Source organism: Pongo pygmaeus, chromosome 4 (assembly GCF_028885625.2).
Source record: "Pongo pygmaeus isolate AG05252 chromosome 4, NHGRI_mPonPyg2-v2.0_pri, whole genome shotgun sequence".
Classification (NCBI taxonomy): domain Eukaryota; kingdom Metazoa; phylum Chordata; class Mammalia; order Primates; family Hominidae; genus Pongo; species Pongo pygmaeus.
Genome location: NC_072377.2, coordinates 1,438,564 through 1,457,627, shown reverse-complemented (window position 1 = coordinate 1,457,627; position 19,064 = coordinate 1,438,564). Strand labels below are relative to the sequence as shown.

Below are 19,064 nucleotides of genomic sequence, written 5' to 3'. Positions count from 1 at the left end.
CAGGCAACCACAGGATAGAAGGAGTTTTCTTTTTTTGGCTTCAATTTTCTCGTTGTTCTTGGAGGAAAGAACCTCCAAGAAAGAATAAAAGTCATGAAATGCTACTCCTTACAAGTAATAAAAACGCTAAGAAAAGAAACTGGAAACTGAACTGGGGTGGGGAGGTGGGGCTGACCTGCAGCAGCCTAGGAGCCCGTGGTGGGGTCAGAGACATCCTCAGTTGGCCTGGGGGGCGCCAAGCGTGGATCCTGCTCACCATCCTCAAAAAGGAAGCTCCACTCAGGGATAGTTTCATTTTAAAGTCTTCAGAGTTTTCTCTTCTAAGAAGTATGTTTCCACGTTCAAATCCTCTTGCAGAAAGACAGATGCCATGGCCGCGTTGCTCTGGTTGAGCACCAGCCTTCGTGGCGGGCTGTCCCTTGTACCCCGACCCTGCAACTTCCAGGAGGCTGTGGGGTGCCATGGTTAGAACTGGGGGTGTGCTACAAAGCACCACAAAGCTGGTGGCTTAGAACAACAGGAATGTATTCTCCCACCGTCTAGAAGCAGAAGCGCCAGAACAAAGTGCTGGCCGCACTGGGCTCTTCTGAAAGCTCCCTCAGCCCTCCAGGCTCCTGGCGGGGGCTGTGGTCACATCCTCGCATGGCCTCTTTCATCATTGGCCTTGTCTCCCCCTCTTCATCTCCTCTTCCCATAGGGACCCTCATCTGGGACTTTAGCTCGAGCATCTGCTTTGTCTACTCCTCCCATAGGGACTCTCATCTGGGACCTTGAGCATCTGCTACCACCTGTTTTGAAATGAGGTCCCATTCCCAGTACCAGAAGTGAGGACTTCAGCTTGTCTTTTAGGGGATGCAGTTCAACCCACAGGGGGTGGGCAGCGTCCAATCCAGGGACCTGGCACCTTCAACCGTGTCTTCTGTGAAGACCGGGACTAAAGACTTTCTGCTTCCTGGCGGTTGTCTTTCATTGTCCTCTGTTCTGTGCTCCGTGTCCTCAGTGGGTGCCGTGGACTTGGTGTTTGTTACTTGTGGCACTGAGGCTACAGGGCTTCCTGCTGTCAGACGTGGGAAGCCTGGGTGCTGTTCCCCTTCCCTCAGGCAGGGACTCACAGCCCACCCATGGCACAGCCCGTGGGGCATCTGGAGTCTCCCGCCCCACTGGGTGCCATGCAGCAGCCCCCTCGTTCCTCAGCCCTGCCTGGCGGGAGCCGTGCATTCCACGTGATCCTCTCCCCTCCTCTCTTTCAGCTCTGATCCGGTATATACGGCCTGTGTTCGTGTCCCGGTCCGACCAGGATTCTCGCAGGAAAACAGTAGAAGAAATCAAGAGACGGGCGCAGTCAAACGGAAAGTGGCCGCAGGTAACGCACGCAGCCCTGATTGTGTTGCAGCGGTTTTATTCCGAAAGATGCGAACTTCGAGAGTGGGGAGAAAGAAACTGGGGGCCCTTCCTCCAGGGCTGGATTCTGATTCTCTTCTCCTAGTGAGTGCATGAACTCAGGAGGGTGCTGTCAGGCGCATTTGGTTTCGGTGCCCGAAATTTAAAGTTAAAGTAAAGAAAAACAATTCTCAAACGCATCTCAGCTTCCTGAATCATCTTTTCTGAACTAAGTTCTGACTCAGAGCATTGCTCACCCGCCCTCCTGGTGCAGTCTGATTTTGGAGTTGATGTGTCAGCCTGCTGTGTGTTGGGCGGTTCTAAAAGTCCTGGAGTAAACTTCCTGGTCTGTATGCTGGTTCCCAGGCATCATTCAGAAGCTGTAGGGGCAGCTCGGCCGACATTAGCTTGAACGCTCTTTTTTCTGAGCCAGCATTAGAAGCTGGAAATTTCACAGAACTGTCTGGGATCTGATTGCTCAGGAAGCTTTGCAGGGTCTGGCTGGGGGTAGCCCCTTAGAGGGCTGTGACTTCCAGGGTGCCCCAGCTCGGTCCCCGCAAGCACAGGCAGTCTCCTCCCCCACCCATTTGGCCTGCCTGGCCCTGGGCTTGCCAGGGTGAGCCCACGCCGGCCCGCCTGAGGTCTGTCTTCCTCGCGGGGCCCAGAACTGAAAGCAGCCTGCGGGTCTGGGAGTTTGAGTGCAGTTCCTGCTACTGCAGGCCAGTGTGAGTCGGAGGAATTGAAACCCCGGTGTGGAGGGTGCTGCCTGACTGGGGCTCGGCTTTCCTGCTCATCCAGCCCGTTGCTGGGGTCCCAGCCCTCCTTCGGCTCCATCAGCCAGGCACTGCCATTTGTGGGTCTTTGCTCTCCTCCCCGCCTTCTTCCTGATGAGAATGAGTGCCGCCCCCAGGAGATGCTTATGTTGTGCCAACCGTGGGTTATATTTAGTTGCACCTGGTTCTCACAGTGTCTGAGAGGTGGGCACCGCGATTACCCTGCTTTTCAGGAGCTGTAGTTGAAGAAGACAGATGCTGTTTGTGTATTGACACTGCTGCCGCACTTTAATAAAACCAGCAGAGCGGAAATCAGCGTGTGCTTCCATAATGCATTTTAATAATTTAGATTCTGAATATGATCACGGTGTCTAAATTATGTCAGCAGCAAAGAAAATATATTGTGAAGATTGGCTTCTGTAAGCTCTGAACTATAATTATGTACAGTTTAATGCTGATCCTTTTCTTTCTTCCACTTCCAGATAATGATTTTTCCAGAAGGAACTTGTACGAACAGGACCTGCCTAATTACCTTCAAACCTGGTATGTAGTTTTCTTAATTGTTTACTTTTCTCCAAGAGAAAAGGAAAATATTAAAGAGATGTTTTTTAATAATGTGCTGTGCACATAAGAACAGTTTCTGTTTTTATCCTGTATGCTGGGGTTCTTAGAGGTATTCCTAAGAAAAGTCACAAAATAAATTTGAGAATGTGAGTCAAGGATTATCATGTTTGCAGGAAGATGGAGAAGTTATGGTTTCAGGGCGTTTCCAGTGAGGTGGAGATAGATGTTTGCCTCTGTTTTGAGATCCAGGCTAGGGGGGTCCTGGGTCCAGAAGGGGCCTCCTTGCCTTTGAATGGCTCAGGGCACCCTTCTTCGCCTGCACCTCACCCCCTACACCCGCCTGGGAATCCCAGGTGCAAATCCTTGGGAGCCATCCTCAGATGCCCAGGTCCTCAGGTCCCCAGGTCCCCAGTTAGACAGTATTCTTTCTCCCTGGGGAGGGGGGACTGAAATGCATGAGAACCTGGGTCTCTCCCGCTTTGGTTGCTCGAGTCTAGTGTTGTGTCTGCACCCCTGACATGGGAAGTGTTGCAGTGAGCAGGCATTGGGCCTCTCCCGCAGTGGTCACCCGGGTCTAGTGTTGTGTCTGCACCCCTGACATGGGAAGTGTGGCAGTGAGCAGGCATTGGGCCTCTCCCGCAGCGGTCACCCGGGTCTAGTGTTGTGTCTGCACCCCTGACGTGGGAAGTGTTGCAGTGAGCAGGCATTGGGCCTCTCCCGCAGCGGTCACCCGGGTCTAGTGTTGTGTCTGCACCCCTGACGTGGGAAGTGTGGCAGTGAGCAGGCATTAGGTCTGTCCCGCAGCGGTCACCCGGGTCTAGTGTTGTGTCTGCACCCCTGACGTGGGAAGTGTGGCAGTGAGCAGGCATTGGGCCTCTCCCGCAGCAGTCACCCGGGTCTAGTGTTCTTTCTGCACTGAGTCTGTTTGGAATTCTGCACATCCTTGGGCATGTCAGAGGGTCCACCTGGATCCTGTTGTCTCCCTTGGGCTACTTTAGAAAGTAGTGGCTTTCATCAGCTGTGTCCATACTGGGGCATGCAGACCTGTTCTCCCAGGTTGGGTCAGAGCCACGTGGAAAAGCCAGTACGTCGCTCGGACTGGCACCGGCTGCCCTGCCTCCGGGGCCGCACAACCTGAGTCTCTGGATATTTATGGGACCTGGGTTGAGGAAGTGTGCAGTCGCTCACCTACGTGTGCCGCCGTGGTTTCCGAGCCTGTAGCCATCCTCTTCCGGCTCAGATGCGCGTGCTTTCACCCTCCACCCTCCTTGGTGCAGCAGGCAGATGGCAGGTTTTGCTAGCAGAGGCTTCAAGGTACAGCTCAATGGAAGGTACTGGGTCTTCCCATTCCATTGTCTTCACCACGTGTGGTTCTGAGTCATTCTGATCAGAACCAGAGATGCAGAGGGTGGAGGCGGCACCCGGTGACCAAGAATCCACGTGCTCCCACCACACTGGGCCCATGCCTGCGCGTGGCCTGTGGGCACCCTTGGTGAAGGCCGAAAGTGGGCCGTGTTTCCAAGGCCCCAGGCAGAAGACAGCTGGCAAGTATGTCAGGTCTTGTTCCTTGGCAAGATGTGGGGCTGGGGTCAGTGCTGGGCCCTGTCTTCAGGGGCAGGTGTTCCTCGGGAGTGGAGCCTCGTGCCTGCGGGGAGGCTCCTGGGGAGGGCCATCGCCTTGCCCTTTGGAGCTGGCGGCCCTCGTGTAGACGTGAGGAGGGCGTGTGAGCACCTCTCAACGCATATCACGAAACTGAGGGGAGTCACGGCGGTGCCCAGCAGGAGCTCACTGTGTGCAGTCCAGGAAGGGTGCTCGCTGTGCCCCAGGTGGGTTCCACGGCGTCTGGGGAGACGACACGGTGGCTTGATCCTGTCCCCATCTCCATTTCCAGTGGGTCCAGCCGTGAGTTCCACGTGTCACCCTCAGGCCCGGGGTTCACGCTGCCTCGAGTCACATGTTCGGAATCTTCCAGGCCCTCGTTCGTCTTAGCTGGGTACTTTTTAGTGAGGTTTGGAGCCTCCTGTTTGGAGGTGAAATTGGTGTGTGGTGCGTGATCCTGACACCTTGTGGTGGAGCCCTCCAGAGCTGCGGGGGTCTCCTGCCTTGAGCCTGACAACAGAGGCACCCACAACCTGCCTGGTGTCTTGGGCTCCAGCTGCCCCAGCTCCATGGCAGCCCGCCCACTCAGACCCTCCCTCCACCTTCCATCACATCGCCTGATGTTGGGGTCACGTTGCTGGGGTCACCCCTGTTTGGGCACCACTGCCGACTCCCCACCTTCATCCCCGGAGACCTTCCCGAATCGGGCCCAGCCTCCAGCCTCAGGCTTCTGGAGCCTCCGCCAGGGTCCTCCTGGGCCCAGGTGCCTTCTTTCTCCTGAGCGTCTCTTGTCTGTGCTGCACTGTCCACCTGAGTCCCCCTGTTCTGACCCAGGCCAGGGGTGCCGCCTCTGAGGTGGGGGTGACAGAGCTCAGCAGAGCCCTGTGGGGTCTGCTGGATGTCGTGGGTTCCAGCAGGGCTGGGACCCTCAGGGCTCTGCAGGGATTGAGTTGCTCCTGAAACAGGCCCATGTGGGGCCTTCCTCTCCAGTGCCCACACTCACCCTCCTTGTCAGAGGGCACTAGAGCAGGATCGGCTGACTGGGTGCCTGGAGACCCCTCCTGGAAGGTCCTGGGCCCATGCCCTCCACATGCCTACACCCCACCTGCCTGCCAGCTCCAAGCTCTCAGAGCAGAACGAAGATAGTGAGAAGGCCCTGGGATGCTGTGTGGGCCCAGCGATGGCACAACTGCCCGAGGATGCAGAGGCTGGGCCTGCTGAATGTGGCTGTTGGAAGTGGACGCAGCTCTCCCTGGGCCGCAGCGGCCTTGCTGCACGGGCTGTGAGCAGACATGGATGTGGCTCTCCCTGGGCCGCAGCGGCCTCCCCGCACGGGCTGTGAGCAGACATGGATGTGGCTCTCCCTGGGCCGCAGCGGCCTCCCCGCACGGGCTGTGAGCAGACATGGATGTGGCTCTCCCTGGGCCGCAGCGGCCTCCCCGCACGGGCTGTGAGCAGACATGGATGTGGCTCTCCCTGGGCCGCAGCGGCGTCCCCTCACGGGCTGTGAGCAGACATGGATGTGGCTCTCCCTGGGCCTCAGCGGCCTCCCTGCACGGGCTGTGCCCAGATGTGGACACGGCTCTCCCTGGGCCATGGTGGACTGTTTCTTCCTGTGGGGTGGGCTGTGGGGGATGGTCAGGGTGAATAAGGGGTGGTGGCCTTCTGGGGGCCTCAGGGGTCTCTGTTGAGCCATCTTTCAGCCTCATTGTTGCAACTAGTGAAGTTAGACCAATGCCCAGCACAAGGTATGTGTGAATATGGAGGTTTCTGTGCAGTTTAGAAGCCCGTGCCTCCTCCCCTCAGCCTTGTTCCTGCGTTCAGAAGCCCTGGGCTCCAACTCCCTCATCTTGTTTCTCCCAGCCTGGCCCTTGTGCAGCCTGCCCTGGGTGCACGGTGCTGGCGGGGTCTGGGTGCTGCTGACCCTCAGGGGCCCCTGGGAGACTAGGGAGGCCAGAGACCCCTACAGACTTTCCCACCGGGGTTTCCATGAAGTCACTGACCTTTCAGGCTCATGGGGGGTTTCTGTGCTCTTGGGGACTTTCCTGAGAGGTCCCCAGGGTGTTGAGGTTTCCTTTGATTCTTACTGAGTTTCAGTGATGTTCCCTTGACACATGGTCAAGACGGTCAGCCGAGCTGCAGCAGCAAAGCCATTATCACCCGCAGCAGGTCTCGGCACTCCACGCGTGCTCCTGGGCTCGGTCCCAGGCAGTGAGGACTATTTTCTCCACACTGCATGTCTCAGGGGCTGGGACTCGGCTGCCGGGCGTTGGAGCTGGGGCTTGAGCCTGGGTCTGTGCCAGCCCTGCCGTCCTCCGTCTCCCCTGACACAGCCACCTGTCCACCTGGGCACACAGAAGTGCTGGGTGAACTGTGTGAGCTCACTCCCAAGTGCTGCTGAGCCCACAGCAGGAAGGGGGCAACCCAGCCCTGGACACGGGGGAAGCTGCGGCACACGGTCCCAGGGACTTTGGGTACTGGCTGGACACCAAGGCTGCAGGCGGATGTCCTGCATGAGACGAAAGCTGAGCGGGTTGGGCGGTCAGCTTGAGGTTTCAGCCCTGACACGGGCCTCTGGCCTCAGGCCACTGTGAAAGGAGAATTGGCCCTAGGGACAGACGCTCCTGGCAGCCCCAGGGGCAAGCATGGGCTCCATTCTCCCAGAATTGTGCAGAATTCTGCAGCCAGGACCAACCCCAGATTCCTGACCACATAGCAGCACTCGGTGGCAGCCTGGGAGGAACGTGCTGCCTGGGGATTCACCCGCGTAGCCTCAGGTCGCCAGGCAGGGGAGCCCTTCTCAGACCGCCTGTCCTGTTCTAAAACTTGAGTACTTCTGATGCCTGAGTTTTCCAGTTAAAAAAAAACTCTTACGATAGAAATTTAAATAGAATTTAAAATAGAAACAGAATCCACAGGTCCATGGTGCCTTGCTCCAGCCCGCAAGGGCACAACTCCGGCCAGTGAGAAGGCGGAGCGGCTGCTGGGTACCGCCACAATTCCAGTGGGAACGGGGAAGTTCCTGAGCCTCCGCGGCCTGTGGCTCTAGCTGGGCCTCACTGGGGCTCCTCCTGATTCCTTGGGAGCCCATCAGGTGGCAGCCACTCAGAGAGAGAGGCAGATCCTGGGCAGGTCCTGCTGCAGCTGTCACCAAATCCGCCTGTCTTTGGAGCTGACCCCCAGGGGCAGATGAGGGCGGCGGGTGGGGCCCCGAGGCAGATGTGTGTGCTTGGTGAGGGCATACCCTAACCCCATCAGGTGGATGAGCATGGCCGGTGATGAGCACCCCCACTTCCCACCGACGCCTTCCAGCTGGTGCGCGATGTTATAGCAGAAGGTGTCCCTCCACAGATGCCTTCCAGCTCGTGCGCAATGTTATAACAGAAAGTGTTCCTTGGCCGGGGAGCGCCCCTGGCTGATGTCCCCGCCCATCCGTGCTGTGGTGCTGGGTGTTTACGGTCAGGACAGATGTTTGAGATAGTCCAGGCATGGAGTGCCCTTGCTGACTAGGAAGGCCTAGATAGAAAAGCTCACTTTTATCCCAAGGGCAGCATGAGAAACGCAGCAGACGCCGTCCTGCGTGGGCTGCCATGGGCAACACCGTTGTTCCTTTCTCGGCAGGTGCATTCATCCCTGGAGCGCCCGTCCAGCCTGTGGTTTTACGATATCCAAATAAACTGGTGAGTTGTGTTTTCCTGGGGTCAGCTTCCAGGGGAATTCTCTGGGAACGGGAACTGCGAGCTGCCTCTGTGCGCCTGTGTCTGTCTCTCCACACCCTTTATCTGCGCCACAGCCCACACTCGGCCATGCTGAGTCCATCCGGCCTCAGCGCTGGAGAGGGCAGGACAGGCCCTGGCCCTGGGCTCGGCGCGTTCCTGGGTACGGCCTGTTCTACGCACGTGTCCCTGATCAACCCCATGATTCCACAGTGGCCCCCAGTGTTCCAGAGCCCTGCTTCCATAGCTCCTGACGCAGCTGCCCTTTCCTCTGTGTGCCAAACCTGACATTTTGCAGAAGGAACCCCTCCACCCCACATCACTGGCCAGAGCCCCTGGCAGCTTTCAGTACCCAGTTCATGCTCCAGGAATTTTAAAAATTAAGAACATTTAAGTTCTGGAAGGCAGAGGCAGCTGGAAAGAAAGGAGGTGACTTTGTCATTTCTGTGGTTTTGTCATTTAGTGCCCAGGTTTTGTTTCGTTTAAGAGAATTAAGAAGGCGTTTGGGGTCCAGAGCTCCTGGGGTGAAGGTGGTAGACCCCACCTTTCTGGAGAAAGTCTGGACGAGGCCTCAGAGCAGTTCCCCATGGGGCCTTGCTGCCTCTGGAGGAGGCTTAGCCTGCCCTGGCTCTGCTCCGGCCCACCACACCACACCCCACCCCACCCCAGCCTGCCCTGGCCCACCACACCCCACCCCACCCCCTTGCCCTACCCTACCCCACCCCCCTGCCCTACCCCACCCCAGCCTACCCCACCCCAGTCTGCCCTGGCTCTTCCCCACCCCAGCCCACCCCACCCACCCCACCCTAGCCCAACCCACCCCACCCCACCCACCCCACCCTAGCCCACCCCACCCCACCCCACCCCACCCCAGCCCACCCCACCCCAGCCTGCCCTGGCTCTGCCCCACCCCACCCCACCCCACCCTGCCCTGGCTCTGTCCCGCCCCACCCCACCCGTGACCCAGGCCCTGCTCCATCCCTGCCCCTGGCCGCAGCCCCACCCCCTGGCCCCGCCCCTGCCCACGTCCTGCCTCAGTTTCCACACCTGTAAGGTGGCTGCTGCACCTTCCTCCAGGTGCTCTTGGATGCTCAGAATACTTCCGGTTCCATCGGCCCTCCCCACTTAGGCGACCTTGCCTCACAGGCCTGCCGCTGGGCTCAGGGCATTCATTTGGTGCCAGCTGTGTTCCCCCTTCCGCGGCAATGACTCCCGCACATCCTTGCCCCTTCATGGGCTCCTGGAGCACAAAGACAGCCCAGGTGGACTCAAGGTCCCCACAGCCCACTGGTGCTGGGCTCACTGCAGGTTCCTGGTGGAGCGCCCACCTGGGAGAGCACCGAGGAGGGCCTGCCCATCACAGGGAGCTTCCCGTCTATAGCAGTTCCTTTTTGTGATGGCGAAGGAAAGCACTGAAAGAAAAACCTCGTGGGTCAGGACACAGTGGGGCAGAAATACAGGTGACCTCTGGGTGCCAGGGTTCTGGGCCATCTGCCTCAGGGCCTGTCCCGTCCCATGCCTGCGGGCTTCACTTTGCCCGGAGAGCTGATGGTCAGGTAATAACATGGAGTCAGGGCCAGTAGTTACACGACTGACAGGCCTCGTCCTTCTTACTGAGGTGGGCATTTGTCAGCCAGGCTCCTGGCCAAGGGCCCCTTCCTGCCTCCGCTGCAGAAACCATGCCCCAGTGCAACTCCTGTGGGCAAAAAAGTCAACCCGAGGACAACAGACTCCGATCTGTGCGGTCATCTGATTTTCCACTTTTAAGATTGTTTCCACAGACCCTGATCTGTGCAGTCATCTAGATTTTCCACTTTTAAGATTGTTTCATCAGTGTGTTTAAAGCAACACACTATTACTGGATGCACCAAGAAGCACTAGCTTAGCCGTCGGGGAGCAGAAGGTCTACCCCAGGGTGACGGTGTCCGGGCCTCTGCCGTCACGGCCCCTGCTGTGTGGTCCCTGCCCGGCGGTGCTGAGGCTGAAGATGGGACTTGCAGAGCGCCCAGGGTCAGGGGGCCCTGCACATGCATAGTGGTGGGGGGAACACTTAGAGCACTTGGAGAGAGTGCTGGGCGGGAGAGGGCCGGGGTCCCGGGTGCACACTGGAATTGGTGTCCCCAGACCTGTGAGGAAAGAGGAGAGTATGGAGGGAGGGAGGACCCTTTTCCCAGGTCCTAGGGGCTCTGGGAACCTATAAGAGGGGGCTCTGAGTCCTCAGGGACTCTGGAGATCTTGGGGGAACTCTGGGGACCTGTAAGGAGGTGGTTCTCTGGGTCCTTAGAGGCTCTGGGGACCTCAGGTCGGGCGGCTGGTCCGAGTCCTGGATCCTCAGGGGCTCTGGGAAGCTGGAGCTCTAGCACCCTTCTCCCCTCCCTCTGGCTGCAGCGCCTCTGTGGGGTGGGAGGTGCAGGGAGAGGCCGGCACACGCAGGTGCTGGGTGCAGGCCCCATGCTGGCTGACTCTGCCTCTTCCTCTCCAGGACACCATCACATGGACGTGGCAAGGACCTGGAGCGTAAGTTGAACGCCGTGTCGTCCTCTTTGTCCTGTTGTTCCATGAACACGTAGGGGCCGCTTGGGGTCTGCTGTGCACGCTAGTTACTTTTGCAGTTGTGAAAGCAGGTGTGGGACAGCCGTTAGGTTCAGCCCATTGTGAAAACTAAACGTACAGACGTGGCCCAGGCCTGACACTCCTGGATTCTGGGGTCTTAAGTTGCACGTCTTCAGTACCAGCAGGAAGGGAACTGTGAGTCTTGCATTCCGCTCTCGAGTTTGCCAGCTCAGTAATTACCATCGTCCACCTGATGTCCCCTGGTAAGGAAAGTGGAGATTTAGGGGTGTCTGGGGGGACCCCGTCTGCATAGGCACAGAGACTGAGTAGTGCTGGGTGGGAGGCCAGCCCTTGCTGTGAGTCAGTGTCCCTGTCCCCCCGGCACAGACACGGAAGGTCAGTTATGCAACGATGAACAGCCCCACGGAAACGGGAACGAGCCCCAGGGGAGAAGCCCGGGGCCACAGGCTTGTCAGGGCCTCCTGGGTGCTGATGTCTGAGCTGACATTGGGAGGGCAGAGGGAGTGGGAAAGTCCGAGAGAGAGCAGCTCCATCCCAGGCGTTTGGGAGGACGTGGGTCCGCTGGTGCGTTCAGGTGAAGGTGCTGAGGTCAGCGCTTCCCAGGCTGGCGTGTGGAGGCTCCCAGCTGGGAGCAGAGCTGGGAAGGGGCTCTGGGGGGTATAGGGGTTCTGGGGTCCCTGGGGCCTAGGGCTGGGGCTGGCGTGACAGGGCAGAAACGGGGATGGGGCAGTGGGCTGTCTGTCGGGGGCGTGAGTGTGGCCCTGGGAGCAGCTCCGAATGTCTCCCATGTCAAGTCCTGCGGCAAAGTCATGGCGATCCTGGTTCTGAAGTTGGGAACTCTGGATCCAGGCTGGAGGGGTGGCATGAATTAGGGCCTGTGCTGCCTGGGGACAGCGAGGAGGGACAGGTGTGGAGGGACAGGTGTGGGCTGTACGAGGTCTCCTGAGCTGGAGAACAAGCAGGAAATGGTGTCTTGCTAGACGAACCAAAGACATAAGCAGGTGTTGAATCAGAAAAGCAGCATTTCCACCCACGGCTGTACGTCACACTGGGGTTCGGGCTGGGTGGGTACAGCACCCCCTCCACGGGAACGTTGACTGCCCGGTAGCGCCCTCTGGAGGGCGCATCTGGAGGTTTCGCTCCAGAATTGGGAGTAATTTACTTGTTAACCAGTGTTATAAATCTGCTCAACATTGTGCAATCTGTTTTTAAGGCTGGAAATCCTGTGGCTCACGCTGTGTCAGTTTCACAACCAAGTGGAAATCGAGGTTCGTATGGATATAGTTAGTTACACAGTGCTCTTCACAGTGGTTGATGCAGACACAAGGTTACACCAGGATGCCCAGATAAGCCTTGTACAATGTGACATGTCATCTGTCTTGCTTTCTCATCTTGCCATTTCTCAGGGCGCCCTAGAGGGGCCTCTGGTTACTTTACATCAATGACTTTATGTTTCTTGTATGAGTCTGAACCACTTGGGTTTTTGTTTTTTGTTTTTCTGAGACAGCGTCTTGTCTTGCTCTGTTGCCCAGGCTGGAGTGTAGCGATGGGCTCACTGCAGCCTCGACCTCCTGGGCCCAAGTGATCTCCCTACCTCAGCCTCCCACGTAATTGGACCACAGGCACACGCCACCATGCCTACCTAATTTTTGTAGAGACGGGTCTCACTTTGTTGCCTAGGCTGGTCTCAAACTCCTGGGCTCAAGCAGTCCTCCTGCCTCGGCCTCTTAAAGTGCGGGGATCACAGGCGTGAACTACCACAGCCAGCTGGAAAGGATTTTTTAAACCTACCATTCGTTATTATGGGTGTTGTAGCTTAAGGGCATATGAAGCTGGCCCACATGCAAATAATTATTTGTTTGGCTCTTAGTTTTACTTTACATATTTAATACCGCTGAGTTTGTCATAGCACCATGCTCTGTTTAATACATAGTCAAAGATCCCCCTTCTCAGCGTGACCCAGGTCTCCAGAGTCAAGACCTTGAGCTAAAATAGTCACCTCTGTGTAGCCTGCACAATTTTATCTAAGTCGATGAGGAGTAGTTCTTTTTTTGTTTAAAAGGGGAATTAATATGCACTTCTTGCATCTGGAAATAAAAGATGAGTCACATGCAACTTAAATATTTAATAAAACAATTTGCTGCCTTCCAATAAATATTGCAGAGCGCTACGAAATATACTGATAAGCCCGGCTTTCAGCCCAGCTGTTCACTTCCATAGAGGATAAGCCGCTCTCATTACAGAGGACTGGGCTGAAGGGCCTTGGCCCGGGCCTGAGGGTGGCAGTCCCCCCACCCAGCAGGATTATGTGGCTGGATGGGCAGTGGCCGGGAGGGTGCAGGCCAGGCCTCGAGCACAGAACACAGGGACTGAGCTTGAGCTCCTGAGGGCTCCCTGGTGTTGAATGGCTGTGTTACAGGCCTGGTTTCTAGTTTTAAGAGTTGAGAAGAAAGTGGATGGCTTTGCGAAACTGCTCTGTCCTTACTGACGTTGTTCATACAAGATGCAAATGTTGATGCGAGGAGCCATGGCAGTTTACGGAAGTTTTAGAAATAACAATGAGAATTGGGGTTTCAGGATGTTCCTGTATTCTGAAATATTCCGTATTAGAGAAAAGGACATCCAGGGTGGTCTTCTGCCCTTTGCTGCGTGGTGTGCAATGTGGTCATATTCACTTAAAATGCTGTGTAAGTGTCACTCAGGCACGGACAAGTTCACTGGACAATTTTAATTTCAAAATGCAAGAGGTGGCAAAACGCTGCCAGTAATCTCTTCCAAATGTAGGAATAACGTGCTGCATTATCCCCATTACAAAACTGATTCCATGAGAAATGGGCATAAGCCCCTCTGTGAGATCAGGGAGCCGGATGTTCTGATGTAGGCAGCACTGATGATGGTGAGTGTTCAGGTGCACATGTGTGCAGTTCATGCGTCATGGGGTGTGTGTGTGCACGTGTGCACATGACAACTTTGAAGACAGTTCTAACGGGCGTTGCTTTGACAGATCTTAATTTTGTCAGCCTCCCGGTTGTCGCTATGGTGGTGTTGCTGAGGTCAGCGTCTTGTGATACTAATGCAGCTTCTCTGTGTGCTCAGTTCCTTCCTGTGTACAGCCCTTCCGAGGAGGAGAAGAGGAACCCCGCGCTGTATGCCAGCAACGTGCGGCGAGTCATGGCCGAGTAAGTGAGCAGCTCCTTTCCCCATGGCCGAGTCAGGGGCGTCTCCCAGAGTGCTGCTCTCTGTATATTTAAAATAGGCAACAGCGTTAGGAAAAGGCATTCGTGCAGAAGTGCAGGAACCAGCTCCATGCATGTTGGTGAAGTGTGCAGGAACCAGCTCCATGCATGTTGGTGAAGTGTGCAGGAACCAGCTCCATGCATGTTGGTGAAGTGTGCTTGGCCTTGTGCTGTGCGTCCCTTGTTTCCCTCTGATGGCATTTCACCCTCTTTGACATTTGGAAGATGCATGACTGGTTCTTCCAGACCTGCCTGTAGCCGTTGGTCACCCCAGGCCCTATGTTCCCTGTGCCCTAAATGATCCAACGGGGCGCTGGCCTGGGCCAACTTCACATCTGTGCGGCGGCCTCCACACCTGCCTTTGCTCATCTGCCTGTGTGATACTTACCAGTGCCCTTACTCTATCCGGCAGGGTGGAGTGGTGGTTGCACATTTAATCTTGTAAGGTGACTTGTGCTATTTACACAATTCTCATCATGCAGTTAGGAAGAGAGGGAATGTCCTCGCTTCCCATCGTCCCAGGTCCCCCGCTTGCATGGCCAGCAGTGCTGTCGGCTCACACGCCCTCCCACTCTCCCTCCCTCAGTGTCGTCAGCTCACACGCCCTCCCCATCTCCCTCCCTCAGCACCTTCCATCCCTCAGGGTGCCATTCCCCCCACACTTCTCCTTGCAACCAGGTCCTCCCACCTGGATTTACCCCCACCTGGATGCCTCCCTAGTGCTTCCTCCTGCAAAGCTCTGTCCAGTGGAGCTAGAGCCTCCCCTCCACCGGGCGGCTGCCAGACCTGAGCTGCAGGAGCCACCCGGAAGCCACATCAGCCTCGGTCCACTGGCCCCACCGCCAGGCTCCTGCTGCAGCAGGTCGGGGCATGGCTGGGAACTCGCCTCTCCAGAGAGCCCAGGGGGAACACAGCCACGGCCGGGCAGCCACATCAGCCTCGGTCCGCTGGCCCCACCCCCAGGCTCCTGCTGCAGCAGGTCGGGGCATGGCTGGGAACTCGCCTCTCCAGAGAGCCCAGAGGGGAACACAGCCACGGCCAGGCCCGTCAGAGTGTACCTGGCTCTGACCTCCAAGACACTTTGTTCACACTCCGCTGACACCCTGAAGATTCAGCTGGGCGGCCCGTTCCCTCACGTTCCCGTCCTCTTCCTCCCAGAGCATGTGTCCGAGGGTAGAAATGGGCCCGGCAGTCTCTGTCCCACAAAGCTCCACTCAACCCCCACCACAGGCAGCTCTGAACAATACAAAAAGCTGAGTAGGCGCCGAGCCGGGGGAATGCATTCTCACCTCCAAGCCCAGCACCTGTGCTCCGGACTACTGCCAATACCGGCTACTTTTGGGGACTTGGGAGGAAAAGAACAGATTTTACAGAGCTCAAGGAGAGATTGCTTGTGGGCCTCACTGATTATTTTAGAACCCTCCATTTCAAATGGACTCTGAAGAACTTGTACCTTTTTTAGGGTACAAGAGTGCTGCCATTTCCATTATAGTAATTCAGAATTCTCTTAAAACCCCACTCCAAATTACCGGGAGCTGTGTTTCATCACATCAGGGCCATTGGAGGGTCTGCCACTGTCAGCAAAACCCCCCACCAAGGAACATGGGAGGGAGAAGCAGCCTCGGACTCCTGGGCCTGGGCGGGGCCTGTGCAGCCCCACTCGGGGAGTGGAGTTGATCATGAGCAAAGGGACCCTGGCGGCGCCTCCTCCTGGCTGGTTTCCCAGTCCCGTAGCGGGTCCTAGGAGGCAGTGTTGGAAGCATGTTCTCTTCCCCTGCCTGCTGCGAGGGCGGTGGCACCCCAGGGTGGCAGAGCGCACACATCCTTCCCCGACTTTGGTTTTCATCTGGGATGGGGCTAGCCTCTGTGTCATTAGGGGTTCTGAGTTGAATGACACATGTGCAGTGCTGGCCTGGAGAGAGGTGCCACCCAGGACGGGCCATCAGGAGAGGCCGGGGATGGCCCCAGGTATGGCTGGCGGAGGTGGGTGGTTCTCCCAGCCAGGGCTCCTGGTCCCTGACTCACCTGGAGTCACACGTGGCGGGGCCAGGACTGCTGTGAGCTTCACGGGCAGCCCCTCAGTTGGGCCTTGTCCTTTCCTGTGGATAGCCTGAGACTCTCCTGTTCCAAATGATGATGCCTAAGTTTGCCAAGGGGAACTTCAGCGGCTCTCAAATAGGACTGGAGAGGCACCGATTTCTCATCACCTGAGCACACACGGCACGTTCGGGGCAGCTCTGGGAGTGAGGGCACAGCCCACCTCACTCTGCTTCATGTTACTGTGCTTCACAAACAGTTGCTTCACGTTTGTGGCAACTCTGTGTTGAGCAAGCCTATTAGCACCATTTTCCAGCATTGTGAGCTCACTTTGGCGTCTCTGGGTCACATTTTGGTAATTCTCATACCATGAGCTCACTTCGTGTCTCCACGTCACATGTTGGTGATTCTCACGCTGTTTCAAACTTTTTCACGGTTCTCTGTGTCAGTGACCTTTGGTGTGGCTGCCGTCACTGTTTCAGAGCACCCGGATGAGAGGTGAAGCTGATCGATGAATGAGTAACTGCCCCACCAACTGGCCCTTCCCCTGTCTCACTGCCTCTCCTCAGCCCTCCTTTCCCCTGAGCCATCGGCAGTTATTCCGGTGGGGCGGTGGGAACTGGCCACCACCAGGCTGGGCTGACGGGGGGCTGCCCTCCTTGTAGGGCCTTGGGTGTCTCCGTGACTGACTACACGTTCGAGGACTGCCAGCTGGCCCTGGCAGAAGGACAGCTCCGTCTCCCTGCTGACACTTGCCTTTTAGAATTTGCCAGGCTCGTGCGGGGCCTCGGGTGAGTACCTGGTTCTTCTTCCTTGAGCATTAGCTAGAACCCGTGATGCCAAGGCCCGGCGGGGGCTGCCTGGGGTTGCAGGGCGGGGAACTGAGGAGATAATTATTAATGATATTTATTCCGGCTTTTTTCCAACATCACCTTCAGCCCACATAGTGTCTTTCAATCCCTTAATGCTGGCATCAGCTGTCTGTGTGGACAGCGCCCCAGGAGGGCCACCCTATGTCCTGCCAGACCCGCCCTGGGGAAGGGAACGGGTCTCAGGGGCACAGGCACCTGGCTTGACACTTGGACAGAACACATCTCGCACCTTCCAATTAGGAGAATGCCTTTTCTTGAAAACTAACTTGCTGCTACTTCTATCAATTTTAATATTTTGATGAATCTTAGAAGTAAATCTAGTGTTAGCATGCCGCCGTTTTATTGAAAAAGAAAGCTTTCCCTCTTTTTTTGTCTAGGTTAAAACCAGAAAAGCTTGAAAAAGATCTGGACAGATACTCAGAAAGAGCCAGGATGAATCGAGGAGAGAAGATAGGGATTGCGGAGTTTGCCGCCTCCCTGGAAGTCCCCGTTTCTGACTTGCTGGAAGACATGTTTTCACTGTTCGACGAGGTAGGGGCTGTCGCCTGTGGAGCGGGGTGTCGGCAAAACCTCCTGCTTTTTGAAGCATAAATTGTTCTCATTCTAGTATAAATATATTTTCACACGAATTTGAAAGCAGAGAAGGAAAACCACCCGTCACTACCCTCCCTATCATTTTGAGGTATTTTCTCCCATGCTTTTAAATACATGTACACATTTGACGTTTAAATTACCCTTTACTGATAAATGTGCCTGTGGTTTGGGGTTTTTTAGTCTGATTACGGAGTCTAACAATATCAAACGGTGACACCCAGCCTGGGGTCTCCAAGGGACCCCCTGCAGGGCCCCTGCTCACCAGAGCTGCTCTTTGCAGCGTCAGAGTTTCTAATAACACGCCCGTCCTCTATGATCAGCTTAGAGGCTCCCCGCCAGCCTGTGGGTGTGGGAGAGCTTCCTCCTGGTGCAGCCGCCCACTCCCCTCCGCCCTCCGCATGTCATCCCCAGGTCCTCGTCGTAATTGATGAGGCATCCACGGTCACGCCAGGTGGCCCTGAACATGCGGGCAGCCTCCGGGTTTTAGGAAGGTGCGAGGCGGTATGCAGGGGCGGGACAGGCTGCCGCGGCGAGCCACAGGTCGGCCAATCCTGGTCTTTTCTGGGTGTCAGTGTCACAGCGTGGACACTTACGCTGTGGTCCTGGAGGAGCTGGTGACACGGCAGGGTGTGTGTAGAGGGCTCCTTCAGCCATGACTGTCCCATGACAGCGTGAGATGTCCCATGTGACAGTGCCATATATGCTTTGCACTGACACGGAGCAGCTGCAGTGCGGCCCTGGGTAGAACCCGGGCAGGCAGGAGGCCTCTCTGGCCAGAGAGCAGGTGAGGAGCACTCAGGACAGCGGGAGGACTCTGGCCAGAGAGCAGGAGGTGAGGAGCATCCAGAGGCAAAGGAAGGACTCCCTGGTTGGAGAGAGCAAGAGAAGATGAGGAGCACCCAGGACAGGGGAAGGAGGCCGCCCCGCGAGTATGCAGAGTGTGAACCAAGGATCACAGTGCGTGGCTCAGGGCATTCTCCCACACGCACCAGAGGGGCCCCCAGCCACGGGCCCTCTGCTACGGGGCAGCTGCAAACAGCGTCTCAGATGTGAGTCCCGCCTGGTGTCCATAAGGGGCCCCCAGCCACGGGCCCTCTGCTACGGGGCAGCTGCAAACAGCGTCTCGGATGCAAGTCCCGCCTGGTGTCTGTGCCACAGCTGGGGCTGCGTTTGCACTCAGGTGCTTTACCACAGTGTTGGAATTGAAACACGAAATGGTGAATACTGGTTTCACAGGCAGCATTCCAAGGTAACTTACTACACTGTGCGGTTAAGTCTTTATTTTCTGCAATTTCAAATGCACATGATCTTATGAGATAGGAATATTCTCCATTTACACCCAGGACCTCAGACTCCCAGCCTGAGGCCTTCCCAGAGCCAGGGATTTGTAGTCATTTCCACCTGCCAGATACCCAAGCCCCAGTCCCGGTACCCCATGCCTTGCAAGGGGTGTGGCGTAGCACAAAGCAAGCTATCAGTTCCCTCAGAAGACCCTCAGGGACCTGTGTGCGTCTCACCCCTAGCACCTGCGGCCTGTGGTTGACACAAGCATAGAGGGGCAACTACTGGTCAAAGTCCTCCCTCTGCTCCTGGGTGCTCCTCACCCCCGGCCCTCTGACCAGGGAGTCCTCCCTCTGCCCCTGGGTGCTCCTCACCTGCTCTCTGGCCAGAGTCCTCCCCCATCCTGGGTGCTCATTACCTCCTGTTCTCTGATCAGGG

General features: G+C 56.7%; 1 protein-coding gene across 2 annotated transcripts in view; it reads left to right on the top strand.

Moving 5' to 3' along the window:
- LPCAT1 (lysophosphatidylcholine acyltransferase 1) overlaps window positions 1-19,064 on the top strand; it is a 62,534-nt gene that overhangs the window by 33,000 nt on the left and 10,470 nt on the right. For both annotated transcript variants that reach the window (XM_054488612.2, XM_063664634.1), the window contains exons 4-11: window positions 1,251-1,363; window positions 2,636-2,696; window positions 7,938-7,996; window positions 10,515-10,549; window positions 11,820-11,874; window positions 13,703-13,785; window positions 16,545-16,670; window positions 17,129-17,282. In XM_054488612.2, coding sequence (XP_054344587.1) covers window positions 1,251-1,363; window positions 2,636-2,696; window positions 7,938-7,996; window positions 10,515-10,549; window positions 11,820-11,874; window positions 13,703-13,785; window positions 16,545-16,670; window positions 17,129-17,282 — 686 coding nt within the window. The remainder of the gene's footprint in view (window positions 1-1,250; window positions 1,364-2,635; window positions 2,697-7,937; window positions 7,997-10,514; window positions 10,550-11,819; window positions 11,875-13,702; window positions 13,786-16,544; window positions 16,671-17,128; window positions 17,283-19,064) is intronic.